The sequence below is a fragment of the Ischnura elegans genome, chromosome 6 (assembly GCF_921293095.1).
Source record: "Ischnura elegans chromosome 6, ioIscEleg1.1, whole genome shotgun sequence".
Classification (NCBI taxonomy): Eukaryota; Metazoa; Arthropoda; class Insecta; order Odonata; family Coenagrionidae; genus Ischnura; species Ischnura elegans.
In genome coordinates this window covers 117,044,441-117,061,770 of record NC_060251.1, presented here as the reverse complement: position 1 = coordinate 117,061,770, position 17,330 = coordinate 117,044,441, and the positions used below count along the sequence as shown (strand labels likewise).

Below are 17,330 nucleotides of genomic sequence, written 5' to 3'. Positions count from 1 at the left end.
CATAGTGCCGGCAATTTTTTCATATATTTTTTAAAACTTATCTCCATCACCCCGAAAACAGCCCATTTACGGTATATTATACCGGGGATATGGCATGTTGGGCAACCTACCCAGGCGGAATTCAAACCAGCGCCCATCGGTTTGGCAGGCGACGACTTTACTGTTATAGTTCAAAAGAAGAATGATAGATGACGTTCAGCCAGCGGTTATATATTGAATTTTTTTCCATAACTGACCGTAATTAGGTACAGGAATTTCTTAATACAGCGAATTAGTCGCGAATGTTGTAATAAAGGAATTAGGTCTCTAGGTGTCATGTCACTAGCAGTGCATAGAAGTGTTATTGCTCAATCGCTTGCTCGTGTGATCGCTCAATATAATGGGTTTACAAAAATCGCCACCGGCGTCGCTGACAAACAGAGCGACCCCAGTTTCACGAAGAAATAAACCTAGGTTTTACAGATATTTATGCCTTAATGATGCGATGGATTAAATGCTTCCCTCCTCTTTCCCAAAAATGTAAATATTATGCAGGAAATATGTTTCGGGAATAAAGGGATCGCTTTGCTCTCAACGCCACGCTGCAGATATTTTTGAGAACAGATTAAAATGCGCCCGAAGTAGAAACATAAATTATCATCAGGGCTATGAATGGAAACATGATAACAATATAAAATACTATGATATACAATGTTTTTACATAAATAAATGTTACGAAAGAGTTTTTTTTATTTACAATAGTATAATTAAAAAAATATAAATATATGAAGAGAATGCACAAAAAATGTTAACGTATTTATTTTTTTAATGTCAAAATTTTGTGTGTATTCTCTTCTTATATATATTTTTTAAATTATACTATTTTAAATAAAAAAACTCTTTCGTAACATTTATTTATGTAAAAATATTGTATATAATTGTATTTAATATTGTTCTCATGTTTTTATTCACAGCCCTGATGATAGTTTAAAATACACTGAAACGTTGGCTAACAACTATTTTGCATCTCATTATACATTTGACCCATACTCCAAGAACTATTTTACCATTAAGTAAATAGGTCAAGATAAGAATGCGTGATACTACTCACGAATAGTCAAAAGTTGAAAATTATATCTAAGGGAGTGAGGAGCAATGCTTTATGAATGTCATAATCTTCTCTAATCAATCATACGACTCCTCCTTTTCTTCCCCAAATAGATCCGAGCCTCCCCCAGGACCACTTGTAAAAGAGCTGATGCATCAGGGGTGGGGGAAGGAGGCTCTCTTTCCTCAACGAAACACTCTCCCACAATCGTCCACCCTAGTTCACTTACACTACCCTCTCTCTCTCTCTCTCTCTCTCTCTCAGACTCGAACCTTGCCCAACATCCTGCCCGTCTCCCACAATACCTGGATGAGAGTGAATGGGATACATGCTACGTCGTCCCTTCACCATGGTGTTAGTTCATTGTTTATTCCTGTGTCCAAAGGCATCAGTTGACAGCTGAATATTCAGGTGCAATGTATTCAATCATGCTACCAATGAGAATCGGTGTGGTAACTTAAATCAAATTCCCATCTAATATTACCACAGTGACGCAAGTAGGAGGCACTTTCCATTTTGTAATCCAGAGTATATAGTGAGGGAATAAGGACAATGTACTGACTGTTGACACTCCTCTTCTAACCTTTAAGAACATGGATATTCCCGTTTCCCGTTTCAGAACTTCTTGAAATGTCAGAGGGAAAGGGCGACACTCACAATCTTTCAGAATAGATAGTGGAGTCATCCTGGAGGGAAAGCAACCCAAAATTCATCTACACCCTCTTCACCGAAAACAATTTGTTTGAACGAGTCTCATCCAATAAACCATACTAACCAGACGCAGGAGGAGACATTCAACATTCCCATTGAGTGAAGAAATGGTTAATAGGTAATTCACACTTAAATAAAAATTATTAAGGGAAATACTGAAAGGCAATGGGTTATCAATAATGATAAGTGATAATCGCAAATGCGATAATTGCGATATTGATGCGATGCACGCGAATAAATTCGGTATGGGCGCGATAACTGGTCTTTTATGATACTTATGCCGCAGATTTTCTTTTTCAATGGCTGAATTCGTAAATTTAGTACCGAGCGCTGTTGAAATACCCTGCCGACACTTATTACTTACTGACTGCGACTAGACCATCGCGGGTAAGCTACACCGCCAGCCCATTTTCGCACGCTTCCTCCGCGAACTCGTTAAATGCTTGAAATCGGAGAGTTCACCAACCTATGCGACAGTTGTCGGAATACATACACGCTTCCCTCTCTTTCCATTTCTTCCTTTTCATTTTTCCTTTCATTTCATTTTTTTTGGCATACAGAACACCACAAGATGATAACCGTGTTTCGATTTTGTATTTTTCCACAAGTTGTCCTACTATTTTCTATTATTTTATAAGTTGGCTATTTATTTTCCAATTTAAAAATATCAAAGCAATTTGAACACAATAATAGGACATATTTTATTAATACAGTCATTGCCAAACTAAAACAAATTACGGAAAATTGCTTTTCCTTTTCCTCCAACATCCAGCAGCTGAAGCAAATCCTTTTTTATATGGAAAGTGGACTGGGTTAAGAGAAAGAGGTCATTTGGCCAATCAAACGAGTTCATTGCCAATAAATCAATAAAATCATTATAACTGACCTAAAATATTGGGTTCCTTAACAGATGACCTATGCTACAAATCGGAATGAGGACACTCGAAAACAGTGCTCACGTGGTTTGAATGGATGGCATTTTTATGCCTTTAGAGTCGCCTTTGTAGTGGGTGAGGAATGCCTTGAATACACTTTAAATTCCTTTAAAAAAATGAAAATATAAAAGATTTAGCTAAACATAACAGAGTAAAATCCAAGATATACGCCCGAAGGTTTGAGAGATAATTTGGTATTTTGTACTGATACTATGGCACTTTGTAAATTAACTATGGTGGTAATATTCGGCAATTCTTACGCATCGGAAAACCACAAATTTCATAAAACTCTTAAATATTATTAAAAAATGAAGTGGTGTACGTCTTTCTACCACTCAATCACACAAAAACTACAAATGCGATTGGAACGAATTTTGCCAGGAGGATCATTGGTGTATTAAATTCACATTAGGGCTACATAACAACGGCCTTGGGGCCCTGGACGGTCCTCACGTGGGCTGCTGTAAAGCAAAAACGCGATGGCCTTCAACCCAATATAACCTAAAGTTGGATCTAAGGAACGTTAAAAATTTATACATTTTATGCACTAATCAGGAAAGATTTAAAGTCCATGTTCTTTTGTGCTTTATGGTGAAATATATAGCTGCCACAATAATGATGACGGAGAACAAAATTTTCTTATTTTTAAAATGAGAAGTCTTGAAATTTAATTTCTCCCGGACGGAGCTCTGTGTTAGAAAAGATGAAAGATAGAAGGGGATTATTCAGAGCTTCCTTATTCAATTTAAAAAATACCATAATTTGAAATGCAGTTGATTGAGAGAAACAGAGAGGAAGGAGAAGAATTTAATCAAGGGATCAGATGGATGTAATTAATATTATCTGATTTTGATCATGCTGCCTGATTACTGCCTGAATTTGTGTCCTGATCCCCTTCGATCTTAGGGCACAAATCCACGAGAGATACCGAGCAGTGTAAGGGTTTTGTAAAATAGGTGTAACACTCAAAGTAAGTTAAATTTACCAAATATGAAGCAAGGAATTGGTGGGAAATTGAATTTCCTTCAAAATAATATGATTGCCTATTTTGTTGAAGTTTTCAATTGAAAGGAATAATATAAAAATGCTTAAGTATGCTTAATGCTTACCCCGATCTTCCCTACGTCAAACCAATCTCTGGACTGCTGACTGTGGTGATGATAATTTTTTTATTTTTCCAATAAAACTTTTTACTTATATGTATCAGCGCAAATGAGCGTGAATCTTGAAGCCATCATCCTTTCCATTATGGAAATTATGTCGAAATAATTGACACTGTATTTTTACCTGTGGCCTTAATGTGGATCACAAGTGTGCATGTAAATTAAGCGGCATTCTAAGGAGTAAATACCATATTCGTCAAATCATTTCACCTCGTCGCTGAACAGATGAACTGCATCTTGGCGAGTGTCCCAAACAAAATCAGCAACTTACAGTGAAAATTACAGCGCAGTGTTTACAGCATAACATCTACTGCTGACTGCAAATGGCGAATGGTCTAAAGCACTCTGCGCATTAATTATGGGGAACATGTATGACATTTGCTTATCGTGCCAGTAATTCTCATTTAATAGACAATATTCTCAAGAGTCCAAATATATACGCAAAAATCCTCCAAAAACATCATTAAATGCTTATTAGTCCTTATTAGTCATTATTAAAGGGGTCCTTAATTACAGATGATAAAGAGAAGGCTAATGAGTTCAGCGACTGGTATTCTAATGTTTTTGCGAGTGCAATGAATAGAATAGATAATTCAGATATTTCACTGGTTTCTTGGGAACGGTCGGGGATGACGAACACACAGAACCCTATAAATATTTCCGCTACCAACTCAGAAATATATAACAAAATGAAAAAAAATGAGGCCAAATAAATCGATAGGACCAGATAGAATTTCAATCGCTTTACTAAAACTGGGAGGGAATGCTGTGACGGGTTATATTCTTCCTTTATTCAATGTAACTATGAACAACAATATTCTACCCAAGGACTGGAAGAAGGCTAACATAAAGCCCATATTTAAAGGTGGTGTCAAAAAACTTGTTGAGAATTATAGGCCAGTAAGCTTGACTTCAATGGTTTGTAAATTAGTTGAAAAGATAATTGCTGAGTACCTCCGGGATTTGTGGGAAAGTGAAAACTGGTTATTCGAACGACAACACGGTTTTAGAAAAGGACACTCATGTAAAACCCAACTCTTAGGGTTCTGTCAAGAAATGGCCGACTCCTTGGATGCGGGTTTGGAAGTGGACGCCGTTGTAGTTGACCTGTCTAAAGCCTTCGATAAAGTCCAACACAATCGACTCATACTAAAGATGAGACAATTACCCCAGCAAATAGACAAACGGGTGATCCTGTGGGTTGAGGACTTTCTGAAAGGTCGAACTCAAAGAGTACAAGTTGGGGATATGAGTTCCGATGAAACAATGGTTACATCGGGGGTGCCTCAAGGTAGTGTTCTTGGGGCAATCTTGTGTTTAATTTATATAAATGACCTCCCAAACAAAATTAACTCGCATGTTAGACTTTTTGCCGACGATTGCCTTATTTATAATCAGATCGGAGGAGAGAGCGATCATGAAACTCTGCAAGTGGACATTAATAAAATGGCAGATTGGGTTACTCAAAACGGGATGGATATAAACGTAAGTAAATGTAAGCTTATATCCTTCGGCAACAAGATAAATTCTATCAAAAGGGACTATCAGTTCTTAGGTAACCCTATTCCTAGGTGTGACAACTGTAAATGCTTAGGTGTCCACCTGTCTAAAGATTTGAATTGGGGGCTGAACGTTCAATATACTGCTAAGAAAGCCTTCAAGAAACTGCACTGGGTGATGAGAAATCTAAAGCGAAGCAAGTTTCGCACGAAGGAAATGACGTATAAAACACTGGTTAGGCCTATCCTAGAGTATGCCTCAATGATGTGGGATCCCTATGAGGTGGGACATATTAAGGTCTTGGAGAGAGTTCAAGGAAAAGCGGCTCGATACGTTTTGGGTAGGCATCGGAGGATAGAGAGCGTATCAGGCATGTTAAAAATACTGGGGTGGGAATCTTTGGAAAGTAGGAGAAAAAGAAACCGACTCTGCGGTATGTATAAAATATACAAAGGGGATAAAGCATGGAGGGAACTAAGCAATGAAGGGGGAAAACCTAATTTCATTGGTAGGAACGATCATCAGTTCAAAATCAAATGCCGGGCGCCGAGGACCAATGTTAAAAAATTTTCATACCTGAATAAAACAATTGAAGATAGGAACAGATTGCCTGCAGAGTTATTTGAGCCCTTTCCTAGTAATGTAAAAATATTTAAGAAAAAGCTGAAAAAGTATTAATTTTTTAGAAATTTTAATTAAATTTCAAAATTTGTACAACTGTCAAGTTGATATGTGACTTTGTGGGGATGTTGTGTTTTTCTTTTTTGTATATACATGTTACCACCTGGCCAGTTGCCAAATTATAACCTCTGCAATAATAATAATATTAAAAGTTCTTCCAAATCGCTGGAAGTCATGTGACCTGAAACGTCTTCTGACGTAATCGCACAGTTCACCATTCGCTTCTAAGAGATTATTGGAAGCCTTCATTGAAAGAGATCGAAGTTAATAATCATCGTCGAGGATTTTAGTAGTTCATCTAAGGGCAAATTGACTTGAGAGGGATTTAAGAAAGTAGAATAGGACAGTTTACCTTCGGTCGATTCCCTATTGGATGCTGATTTCCTGAAAAACAGTGATTGCTTCGTCACTACCGCGATTGGTGGAGTAGAAGCAAGCAGTCAGATAGTAATGCGATTTATAACAATTATATTACGAACGTTTTTAAGTATTTAACTATTCATTTTCCAGTAAGATTTAATGGATCCATTGCTAGATGAATATCTATTAATGTATTTTCTTATTGACCAACCGTGCGGAATTCAGATAATTTTCACCAATCGGCCGGAGTTTGGCGCCAAATTATCGTTAAAAGGTAAAAAAAAAATCGATAGATACAGAAATAAGTTTCAAATACTGTTTACGCTGTATTTACTCGAGTTCATAGCGTCGTCGTCGTTCATCGCTATGAAAAAAACCATGGATCACGAAGGAAGTATCAGATTTCATTGAAGAAAGAAGGAAATACAAGGTTGCAAAAACAGAGGAAGGGCAGAATTGTTACAAGAGAATAAGTAACGAGAAATGTCGAAAAGCGAGGAAGGCTAGAGAAGCGTGGATGAAATATATTTGTGAAGACGAACAAAACAACCTTTTGCCTGGAATAGTGGAGGCCGCCTATGGGATAATGAGGAACCACTTCAAGGGGCGTACGATGTAAGATACCCTGAGGGGCAAAAACGGAGAACTAATGATCGAAAACGAGGACAAAGGGAATGGATGGAAGGAATATCTGGAAGATTTGCAAGAGGGAAATAGCCTAAGAACGAATGCTAGCAAAAATGATAAGGAAATGGATGACGATGACATGGGAGCATTTGGTGCGACTGAAAGACAATGGAAATATTTTTATTTTGAATATTTTACTGAAAGAATTTGGACAAATAAATCATCTCGAATTGATAATATCCCCGTTGGGAAGCAATCACTAGTGGAAATGAATGAATTCAGTTATTTGGGAAGCAGGATCGCTAGCCCTTTCTTGCCTGCGCCTACAATTGGAAAACATTTTTCGTGCTACGAGTTGTATGAGAATATCTTAAACCTCTCTCTAAGGATCTCTTTGTTTAGGTGGAGTTTCCATGGTAATTCGTCCCTCAGATTACGGACCCACCTCCACGGGGCGCCCGTACCTTAACCTGGCCGCCGGACTGCATCCTCCAACCCTATCATAGCACGAATCCACGGTCAACTTATTGCAATAATAGTATTTTTAAACCAAGCTCTGTATTTTATTTTGCATAATTTACTCTTATTTAATAATTAATAACATTTTTAAGCATTGTGGAATTGGAAACAGATTTGTGGCATAAATAAAACACAGTTAATATATAAAAGGCAATGAGGCTTTAAGACTTGGGTTTTAACGTTTCTGCAACGATTAGATGCACTATTGTATTGCATTTTCTGGTGTGCGTCTGCGTGCTTAATTTTAAACTCCACGTTTCGTTCGTCCTCACGTCACATGACGACGTTCCCATCAAGGAACGTATGCAAGCAGACGTACGCGTGAAAATGGAATGTAATAGACTCTAAGGTTTCTAATGTAAGGCTTCAAAGTCCGTTATTTTTAAGGCTAAAATTTCGTTTAAAAATTGCTTGCGCACAGAAAAAAATGAAAAATTCATTTCGAAGCATAAACAATTCTGGTTTGCAATAAAATATGCCATTGGAAAAGATATTGGCAATATAACCACTTCGCAACGGATTCCAGGATGATCACAAATGAGGGGAAGGGTCGGGCTTAATTGCCGAGGATTGGCCCTAAGGACTCGCTAAGATGGGTCTCAGGCCGGGCCCGAATCCATCGCAGACAATTGCTACCATTGCCATTCCCTCGCGTCGGCCTGAGTCGACGTGATAGGTTTTGCATTGACATGCATCGAACGTTATGGGAATCACAATAGCATATACATATTGAGTTTTCCTTGCCAAAAGCCTCATGTTTCTTGCATATGTTTTTTATTTATGGTTCAAGCGTAACCGGTAATTGGTATGGTATGGTATTTGGAGGAGGCGACCGACAGTTGAGGTCATTTGCGCCATGAGGGTTAAGGGTAGACTGCAGGAAGGGTGGAGAGAAACCCGGCGTCGGCATTAGCCTGTTCTTAACGAAAGGCGCCAAGGGGACCACGGCTTAACGTCCCATCCGACGGACGGAATGTTGCGCTCGAAATGTCCTCCACACAACACTCAAGCAGGGATCGGGCTCTGCCACTGCCGGGATTTGAACCCGAGCCCGTCGGGTGGGAAGCCAACACTCTCGCCACCACACCAACCTGATCCCCATAACCGGTGATTGCTCTCGTAAGTAACTACCTACAAGTAAAATCCTTTGTGTTTGATTCTTCAATAGGTAGACAAGGAGATACATTTCGAGAGTTGTTTAGAAAGTGAAATAAGTGACAAATCCTAAAATTGGTGACTATCCGAGAAAAACTGGCGATTTGATAAAGCCCCAAGGTAACCCTGATACAAGAGTGTACTTGCGGTGCGAAATATCCCGTTAACAATATAGAGAAGGCATTTTAAGCCATGCTGTGGGTCACATTCTTCTCTTATTTTGGTCCTTTGGGACGCTAACAAATACACGATATATATACCTACACCATATATGGTTTTCGCTCGTTTTTCTCTTGAAGATCCATGCTGCAGCACACTGATTGCATTAAAAAATGACATGAGTGTGTAACGTATCTCAATCTGCCATTTATTTATTTTTATTTAATCTTTCCAAATCTCCCCAAACAATCACTTTTCTTTTTCTCAACTACGCCTTGGCAACCCAGCATATTCAAAATCTGTAGTCTAACGTTTATATAGCAATTAGTTTCGCCAAATTTCTGCTTGAGTCCCTACATATACCAATTTTCTATCCACTTCCTTGCTCTGTCATCAGTGGATACCGTTCTATGACGTCACGCGCGATCGCTCCGATGACGTCGTATTTTCAAACAGCCGATGAAGAGTAATTTTTAAAGACTCATATCTCAGCTAAAAAGTTATTCATCCGCGATATTTTCGGCGAGTACATTTGGGGTAGGTACCGTGTAATTACAGTACTTTAAAAAAATAAGCATGTTCCCCATTAGAGTGTCCGTAGCCTCTGTTCTACTGACTCTATCGAAAGACCGAAAGCTGGCACTGGACAAAGTGGAGGCTAGTTAGAAATTACATCATGGAAAATCAGAAAACATTCTGAGGCGAAGGATACCAATTGCCAATATTTTCACTCGGGTTCCAAGTCCTCTGATCTTTATTCTATCTCACTTATCATGCCTTTCGTGGAAATGCTAAAGATCATGGTTCAAGAAGCAGGCACCCTTGCCCTTGCTATAGCTAAGGCGACACATTTTAAGTATTTTTTTCTTTTATTACGTCCTTCAAGCGGGGAAATTCGTTTATTTATAAGGCGGCGAACCAGGCTGCAATCAGACAGATCCGTTGACAACCTCTCGGACATTGCTGAATAAAGGAACATGAACATGGCGATGAGCAGAAGGTCCACAGCTCTCTTTTTCTTTACAGTAACAGCTTTCACCACCTGTGCACTGCTGACTGTATCGGAAGGCGCGGAATCAGATCTTGGAGAATGTCAGCCGAAGACTAACGCGTCGCGTCGTTGGAGTTTAACGCTTGCTAGAGTCCGTAATGAGAGCGGCCAGTGGGTGGAATTCACTTCAACGAGAGAAATGGACGACGAATCAGCTGTTCATATTACGGAACAATTGTTCGAATGCGGCGGCAGGAAGATGATCAGACTGCGAGGAGCTCTTAAAGGTAATGTTGAATTGTCCGGAAAGGAGTTTAACAGGGGTTTTTCCACGCGCTAGGATTTTATTTTAAGCATATATATCCGATTAAAATAGTACCATAACCCTAATGCCAAATGTTCAGGGGTAAATGTGAATCTTGTGTAAGTCTTTTATTTAGCTACGTGTACTCGTGTACTGAATAGGCGTTGGTTATTCTTACTCATCAATGCAACGCTGAACACTGTGAACAGCCATAAAGTTCATGAAGTTTTTCATGTGTCAAGTACAGGCGCTCTAGAAATGCATTATTTTTTCAAGAAACGCTTCCTGTGGATATTTCTTTCCTAATCAATATTAACTCAATGACCGCCATTATAAAACTATTGAATTCGAAGATCTCTCAACGTCTTCGTCTTCCAGGTTTTCGCCGCGTTGGCTGTCAGAGGCTGACGACAGTTTCGCCGGGATTCTGTGACGTGTCTTCACGTAGAAGTAGTCTTCATATATTACGACCAATCGCGACCTAAAGACGCCTTGTGGAATACCGGGTAAACTGTCTACAACCTCGGACAACCAACGCGGTGAAAATCCGGAAGACCGATAGATACACGAGCCCAAAACGCCCCTGAAAACTACGAGCCAAGTACTTTGATTTTATTTCCATGCAGGCCTTTTTTATGCCCAAACTGATTGTTGACGAGTTTACTTTGTGGAATTACATTGTTAGTGACCATTGAAACAGCAGTAGTACCTATTTTTCCACACTTTTTTTTAATTCTTTCTCGACCGGTTTCAATGCTTACGCATCATTATCAAGAGCTGTCTAGCCTAAGCAGATGTAAGCCTGGTATTTATATTGAGGGTAGGTGTAGGTGGGGTGAAATATAGAAGCAGGAATGGGGAGGGGTTGAGTTTGGGTACTCATTTGCGGGATGTCTATTCAGGGTCATCGGAAAAGGTTTTCAAGGGAGGGGGAGGGACTCTCAGGTTAAGGAAAGGTGAGGTCATCATGTTTGCACCACCTCATTGACAAGACATTCACCTCAACCCCTCCCCCATTCCTGCTTCTATAATTCACCCCACCTACACCTACCCTCAATATAAATACCAGGCTTGCTGCTCTTCAGGTTGGACAGCTCTTGATAATGATGCGCAATCATTGAAACCGGTAGAGAAAGAAAAAAAAAGTGGGGAATATTACAACTGCTGCTTCAATGATCACTTTTTTATGCTGCTTTTAAAAAATATCATTCGCGCGAAATATTGGACGGAAATTTACATCGTTAGACAACCCCTATGATACCCCAACCCTTTCCCCATCCATCTTAAGCTTCCTTGTTTCAAAATTGCAGTCTTATGGAGTTATTTTTTTCAAATGAGGAAAGCATGCGAGACCGGCGAAAATTCTCAAAATCTTACCATCTATCTACTTGCAGAAAAATATACACTAAATATTAGTGGTAAAAAAGCATTCGCGAGTAGCTGATATAATATAAGAGTCCATACCATAGGTCAGCAGGATATGGGTGAGGACTTTTCTTTTTTAATTTCTAAGCTACAAATCCAACAAATACACATAAAATGAAGATAAACTATAGTTCACTCATAAGTCGCTAAGGAATTGTCAGCAGAATATGTTATTTAAATATATAATTTTTTAAGGACGTTCTCAATAATTGTCTATAGACTACCCCTTTGAAACTTTCAACACTCAACACACAAATAAATAAACAATCCCAAAAGCATTAGCACTTCACTAACAATGCATTGGCGTGAGTAAAATTATTCTAATTGGCGAAACAGAGAAACAAACTACTGCTTTGATGTAATATTTTTAAACTGATCACTATATCTTCATTTTCAGATCCATTTTCGGGAGAAATATTTGACCATCAGCTCAAGTTCCATCACATGACGGGACCGAATGCAGCACTCATTAACAAAGGCTACACCGTGGTTAAATTGAAGTAGGTATTGCCATTGCAAAGCTCATAGCTGTTTCTAAATGATATGCATATGACTAAAAGTGATATCTGGTATATGATAAACCATTTCATTAGGTATTAGATATCAACAACACATTTAATATACAGTACTTTCGGGTTATTTTGGTGGAATTCAAACATATTTGTTAATTGATGTGCTTACATTGCATTTGTTTCCAATTCTCCCGAACCGACATTTCGATCATAAATACGCGTACTTTTTTCTTTTAAAACACTTTGGATCTATAAGTATTCCATTATTATTATTACACTCACATACACGTCCTCCTCCTAATCATACACTCCTATTCCCACTCGTCTAAAAAGTGAGCGTCATTTTTTATTTGGTGTTCCTCCATGATATGATATTTAATAGAAAGGGCGGTAATTGTCCGCTGCGGTTACTGGAGAGGGCGTTCGCTATTCCTTCCATTGTTGGCTGGTGACGCCAGGTGGAAGGTAATGCAATCCGACCGCCATGTTCTTCAACCTCGTTCAAAGCCGAAATAAAATGGCTCTCATAATAGATATATGCAAACGAAAGCTCATACGTGCCTACAAAGCAATTCTGTAGCCTCGGATCGCAGGAAAATTTACGTTTAAATTGCGAGAAACTCAATGAACGCGGTTGATCAATATGGAGGATTAAAAAAAGCCTCTCGGTGAACAGGCTACAGCTTGCTTCACGTTGAAGCGCTAACGCCCAATCTAGCCCTCTACGGTACGATCGAGCCCTCTAGCAATCGAGCCCTCTACGGTGATACTGGTTTTATATTTTGTTACGGAAAATCATTACTGCTCTGTCTTTTTTCTTTCCATTATTTCAGATTGGATGGCCAAGGACCCGTGTTGACGAGCAGGCCCTTGAGGTCCGGTGAGCTGTTTGAGGTCAGAATGGACAAAAGGGGAACAGATAAAGGATATGCAAACGGAATTGGAGACACCACACACAAGCCAGGAGACCCCATTATCCCCCAACACATGAACAACCTGAAGTATGCATTGGTATTCTTACACATTGTGTCGCTTCATTTGGCCATCTTTTCACAATACAATTTTCCCAATCCAATTTGAAAACCTGCATCGAATTTATTGAAATAATCTTGTTTTCAAATAGGTTAAAATTTTCATCAGAACATAATTTGTGTGTCAAAGTTTACTGCTATAGCAGTGGACTCTAACGCTCCAATCAGACATGTGAACAGTGGAGTAAACTCTTAACAATGGAATGCTGGTCGCTATGAACAGCGCAGAGGAGTAGATGAATCCATTATGAAGTACGTTTGGGCACTGCAAGCGTGGTCCACTACCATTTATACACACATTTATGGATTAAATGAGAAATTAATTTGACATTGAAAAAAACGCAGTAGAATGGGATGCAATTAATTCATCTTCCAATTCACATTTTCATCCGCATTGTATGAGCTAAAAATAATAAATTCGCGATTTTTTACAGGTCTTACTGTATACAGATAGATATTTTTCTGGAACTCTACGAAATATGATATTGTCAATAATTATCATATTTTTAAAAGTTTTTTTATTCTTTTCATTCTTTAGGTCTGGAACCTGGTTGCTATATGGGCCTGATGTATATAGCAACAACGTAGCAATATTTCCTAAATATACCACATCTAATATCTACAATTTAAAGGTAAATATACAGTCCTCTAATGAAAAAAATTATTCACAGAGACGTTTTATTTCATAAGCAGGTGTGGATGCGTTTGGATAAGTGTGTTTTATTTACACTTGAATAATTGATACGGCATGCTTGATCAATCATGGGAAGAGATCAACATGGACACGAATGTCCCCTAAGAGAAGAATTGTTATCGCAACGTAAAATAACTTTTTATGTGCTACAAAATGCGAAGATTGGATGTTCTCTGAATAATGTCATCCACCACTGCGGCGGGATTTAAACCCGGGGCCAAAAGATGAAAATCCGACACTTTGTCCAAGTGTTGTTTTAAAATATATATACATCAAATTGCATGTGAAATTGAGAATGAACATTCCTCTGTGCGACAATGAGAATATTATTTTGGAGCAGCAATTCATTTCTAGGTCCTCAATATCAGGTATATATGAGTGGAATACATTTCCGAATGGTTGAGTTCATCTTTTCATTATTTCTAAGACGCATTCTGTCAGCCTCCCCTCCTTCCATGAACTTCATTTCAAAGTTCCAATTTCATTCAGTCCAAAAATCCTATTCTCTTCCTTCCTCTCCCTCGCGTACACTTACATTCTTCCCTCTGAAACTGTTTTCAACATCCCTTCTCCACTCAGTACTCGCTCCATCCATAACTTATGACTCTTTAATATCACATCTAAAAACAGCCTCTCCTCACCCACCATCTCCAGCACTTCGTCGTTCCTCCTCCTCTTCGTCCACGTCACCCTCTCCATTCTCTCCCACACCCACATCTCGCCTTCTCTCGTCCTCCTCCTTAAGTATCAATGTTCCCGTACCGTAAAGCGCTACACTCCAGTTCAAGGTCTTCATAAACATTTTTTTTTAATTCTTCGTTAAAACTTTCGTGGGATCTCGTCATGTGAAATAAAACCTTTTGGCCTATGTCACGGCCACAACATTCGGGTGGCCCCAAAGTTACCCGACCAATGTTGGTCACTATTTCGTAGGAATCTGATGTAGCAGGAATTGTAATTCAATTTACAAAGCAAGCAGTGACAACCCAACACCACGTGTCTATCACGTGATCACAAAATGTCACAATAATGAAAACAAAGGCATGCTGCTATTTTTAAATGTTTCACTGTTTCATTGCAGCCTGGAGATCGCATGGGAGCGATGAGATCAGAGACTGGAGCTTTGCACTTCTTCGTCAATGGAGTCGATCAAGGCCCAGCCGCATCCAACATCCCAGAGGAGATCTACGGAGTGTACGAACTCTACGGAGACGCCACCCAAGCCACCATTTTGAATCCAACGCACCCATGATACACCTAGAATTACTTCGCCATTTTATCCCCTAAGAGAACACATAAATAATATTATACGGAAGAGTGAATGATACTCAGCCTGAGCTTTCCCTTAATTATGGTTGTAATTGACTATGAATTGAACCTTTTTTGTGTATCATATGCTGAAAGAAAATGCATCTTGCCTTATCTTGTAAAATAAGCATGATGTCTTTACCTTTTGTAATCACTGAATTGATAAAAGTGGGAAACCATCACTTGCATTCAGATTGGCATGCAAATTGTTTATATTGTCGTTATGATAAACTCTTTAAAATATAAAACTTAAAAAATATACTCTTTGACTTAATCTTTTACAAAGGATGTATACTCAAATTTTATTCTTCAACCGTACAGGATTGCCTATACTTTATTTCTATACAATTATGAGAAATTAATTGCACCGCACAAAGAAATAATAAGAATTCAATATCAGTTGATGAAACTCAAATGCCACCCTCAGACAATAAGGCGGAAAGAGACTATTCCGAAATTTAGAATCAGCCTTCGTAATTTACTCCATCGCGATTCGAATAATAGCTACTGCAAACAATTTAAAAAATATAACCTTGTCGCGGTGGAAAGGCTTGCGAGTTCCCGTGACCCTTAGAGCTGCCCTGGCGGGATTTATTCTAAATTGTTCCGGTTTGGGCCACCAATGCGAGATAGGTCGAAGGGTAGGAGCCAGGCGAAAGGTAGTCCACGTCAGGCGCGCAGCTAGGAATTAAGGCTCAGGGGGGGATTTAGGTGACACTAAACCTGGGAGGCATTGAATATGTGATGTGCGGGTGCCCTCCCATAGAAAATGTTCAAGATAAACGGTTCAAAATTTGAAGTTATACGGCTTTCTGAGGGATATTTCATTGGTCCTTACATTATTCTATAAGTAATATTAATGGGGTTTATCCCCTAAAACCCCCCCTCGCTGCGCCACTGGTCCACGTGATGGTATCACGTAAAAGAACACTGTTGGAATGGAAGTGGGAAACCACACCAACTATCTCTTCCCTCAAAACATGGATTACAACCAAATGAGGCTCGGAATCTCATCGAACGGGACCAGTCCGCAAAGGGTGGGTGTCGTTCACGGCCGCGAGGGAGGCAAGGTCCTCGGGGTCGTCAACATATGAAATCCTATCAGAGACTTATCATCATCACCTGCAGCAAGAAAGTGGAAAGAAGAAAAGAAGGCCAAGAAGATGGAGAAGAAGAAGTCGGCTATATATGTCGGGACGTGAAATGTGAGGAAAATGATGAGGGCAGGGAAGTTAGAAAATATCAAAAGGGAAATGGATAAAGGGAGTATAGATATCTTAGGATTATGCGAAGCGAGGTGGAAGGATGGTGGGGAATATTGGAGTGATGGGTATAGGGTTGTATAGGGGATAGCGGGGTAATAGAATACACTTAAGCATTTTTATTTTATATTTTTCAAATGAAAACTTCAAGAAAAGGGTCAATTATCTTACTTTGAAGGAAATTCGATTTCCCACCAATCATTTGCCTCATATTTGGAAAATTTAACTTAATTTGAGTGCTATACCTATTTTACAAAAGCCTTACACTGCTCGGTACTGTCCCGAGTGTCGGGGCAATACCGTACATCAGTTGGGGTAATACAGCTCTGTGCGGGATTGCCCCTAACTGGTGATGATGAACGGTATCACAAAGACTGTGGGAGGATAATAAAGATGGAGAATGCAATTTAAAATTTTATTCCATCATAGATTAAAATTAAAATAATACCAACCCCCTATCTTAGTTGTAATAAAACTGAGCTAACATTACACTAAAATTTAATACAATCCTCTTCTAGTTACGATAAAATGTTTTACTGAAATTAAAATATTTAATCATAGATATAAAGTATGAACTTAAATGAAAGCATTGAAATGCGGGAACACATATTTAATACAGACACACTGACGACACGACGGTTGAAGGTCGTTTGTATTATTGAGATGTTGGTGTGATGGGACTATCGAGGTTCGCATGTTCTTGGGAGGATTGGAAACTCACACATTCAAAGGTCGTTCATAATTCACGCAAGCATTTTAATGTTCAAGTTACTCAGAAATGTTATAATACTATATAGAGTATTATCGTTCAACACGGGGCAATACCGTGCACTTAGAGCCTTGTACTGTATTGTCCCCTGCAAGGTGTACGGAATTGCCCCAAAAAGACATGACGCAGCATTTTCA

At 39.0% G+C, this 17,330-nt stretch overlaps 1 protein-coding gene across 1 annotated transcript; it reads left to right on the top strand.

Moving 5' to 3' along the window:
* The first annotated feature begins 9,826 nt into the window (after positions 1 to 9,826).
* On the top strand, positions 9,827 to 15,421 carry LOC124160512 (neuralized-like protein 4). Its single transcript, XM_046536372.1, has 5 exons — positions 9,827 to 10,175; positions 12,015 to 12,117; positions 12,963 to 13,130; positions 13,699 to 13,792; positions 14,936 to 15,421. The coding sequence occupies exons 1-5, from the start codon at positions 9,875 to 9,877 to the stop codon at positions 15,104 to 15,106; spliced, it is 837 nt and encodes a 278-aa protein (XP_046392328.1). The 5' UTR covers positions 9,827 to 9,874; the 3' UTR covers positions 15,107 to 15,421.
* Positions 15,422 to 17,330: the final 1,909 nt, after the last annotated feature.

Excerpts from the sequence above, each read along its gene's own strand:
- LOC124160512 (XM_046536372.1), top strand. The coding sequence starts at position 9,875 with ATGAACATGGCGATGAGCAGAAGGTCCACAGCTCTCTTTTTCTTTACA. Across the intron at positions 10,176-12,014 it reads ACTGCGAGGAGCTCTTAAAG|ATCCATTTTCGGGAGAAATA; the intron begins GTAATGTTGAAT and ends CTTCATTTTCAG. Across the intron at positions 13,793-14,935 it reads CTAATATCTACAATTTAAAG|CCTGGAGATCGCATGGGAGC; the intron begins GTAAATATACAG and ends GTTTCATTGCAG.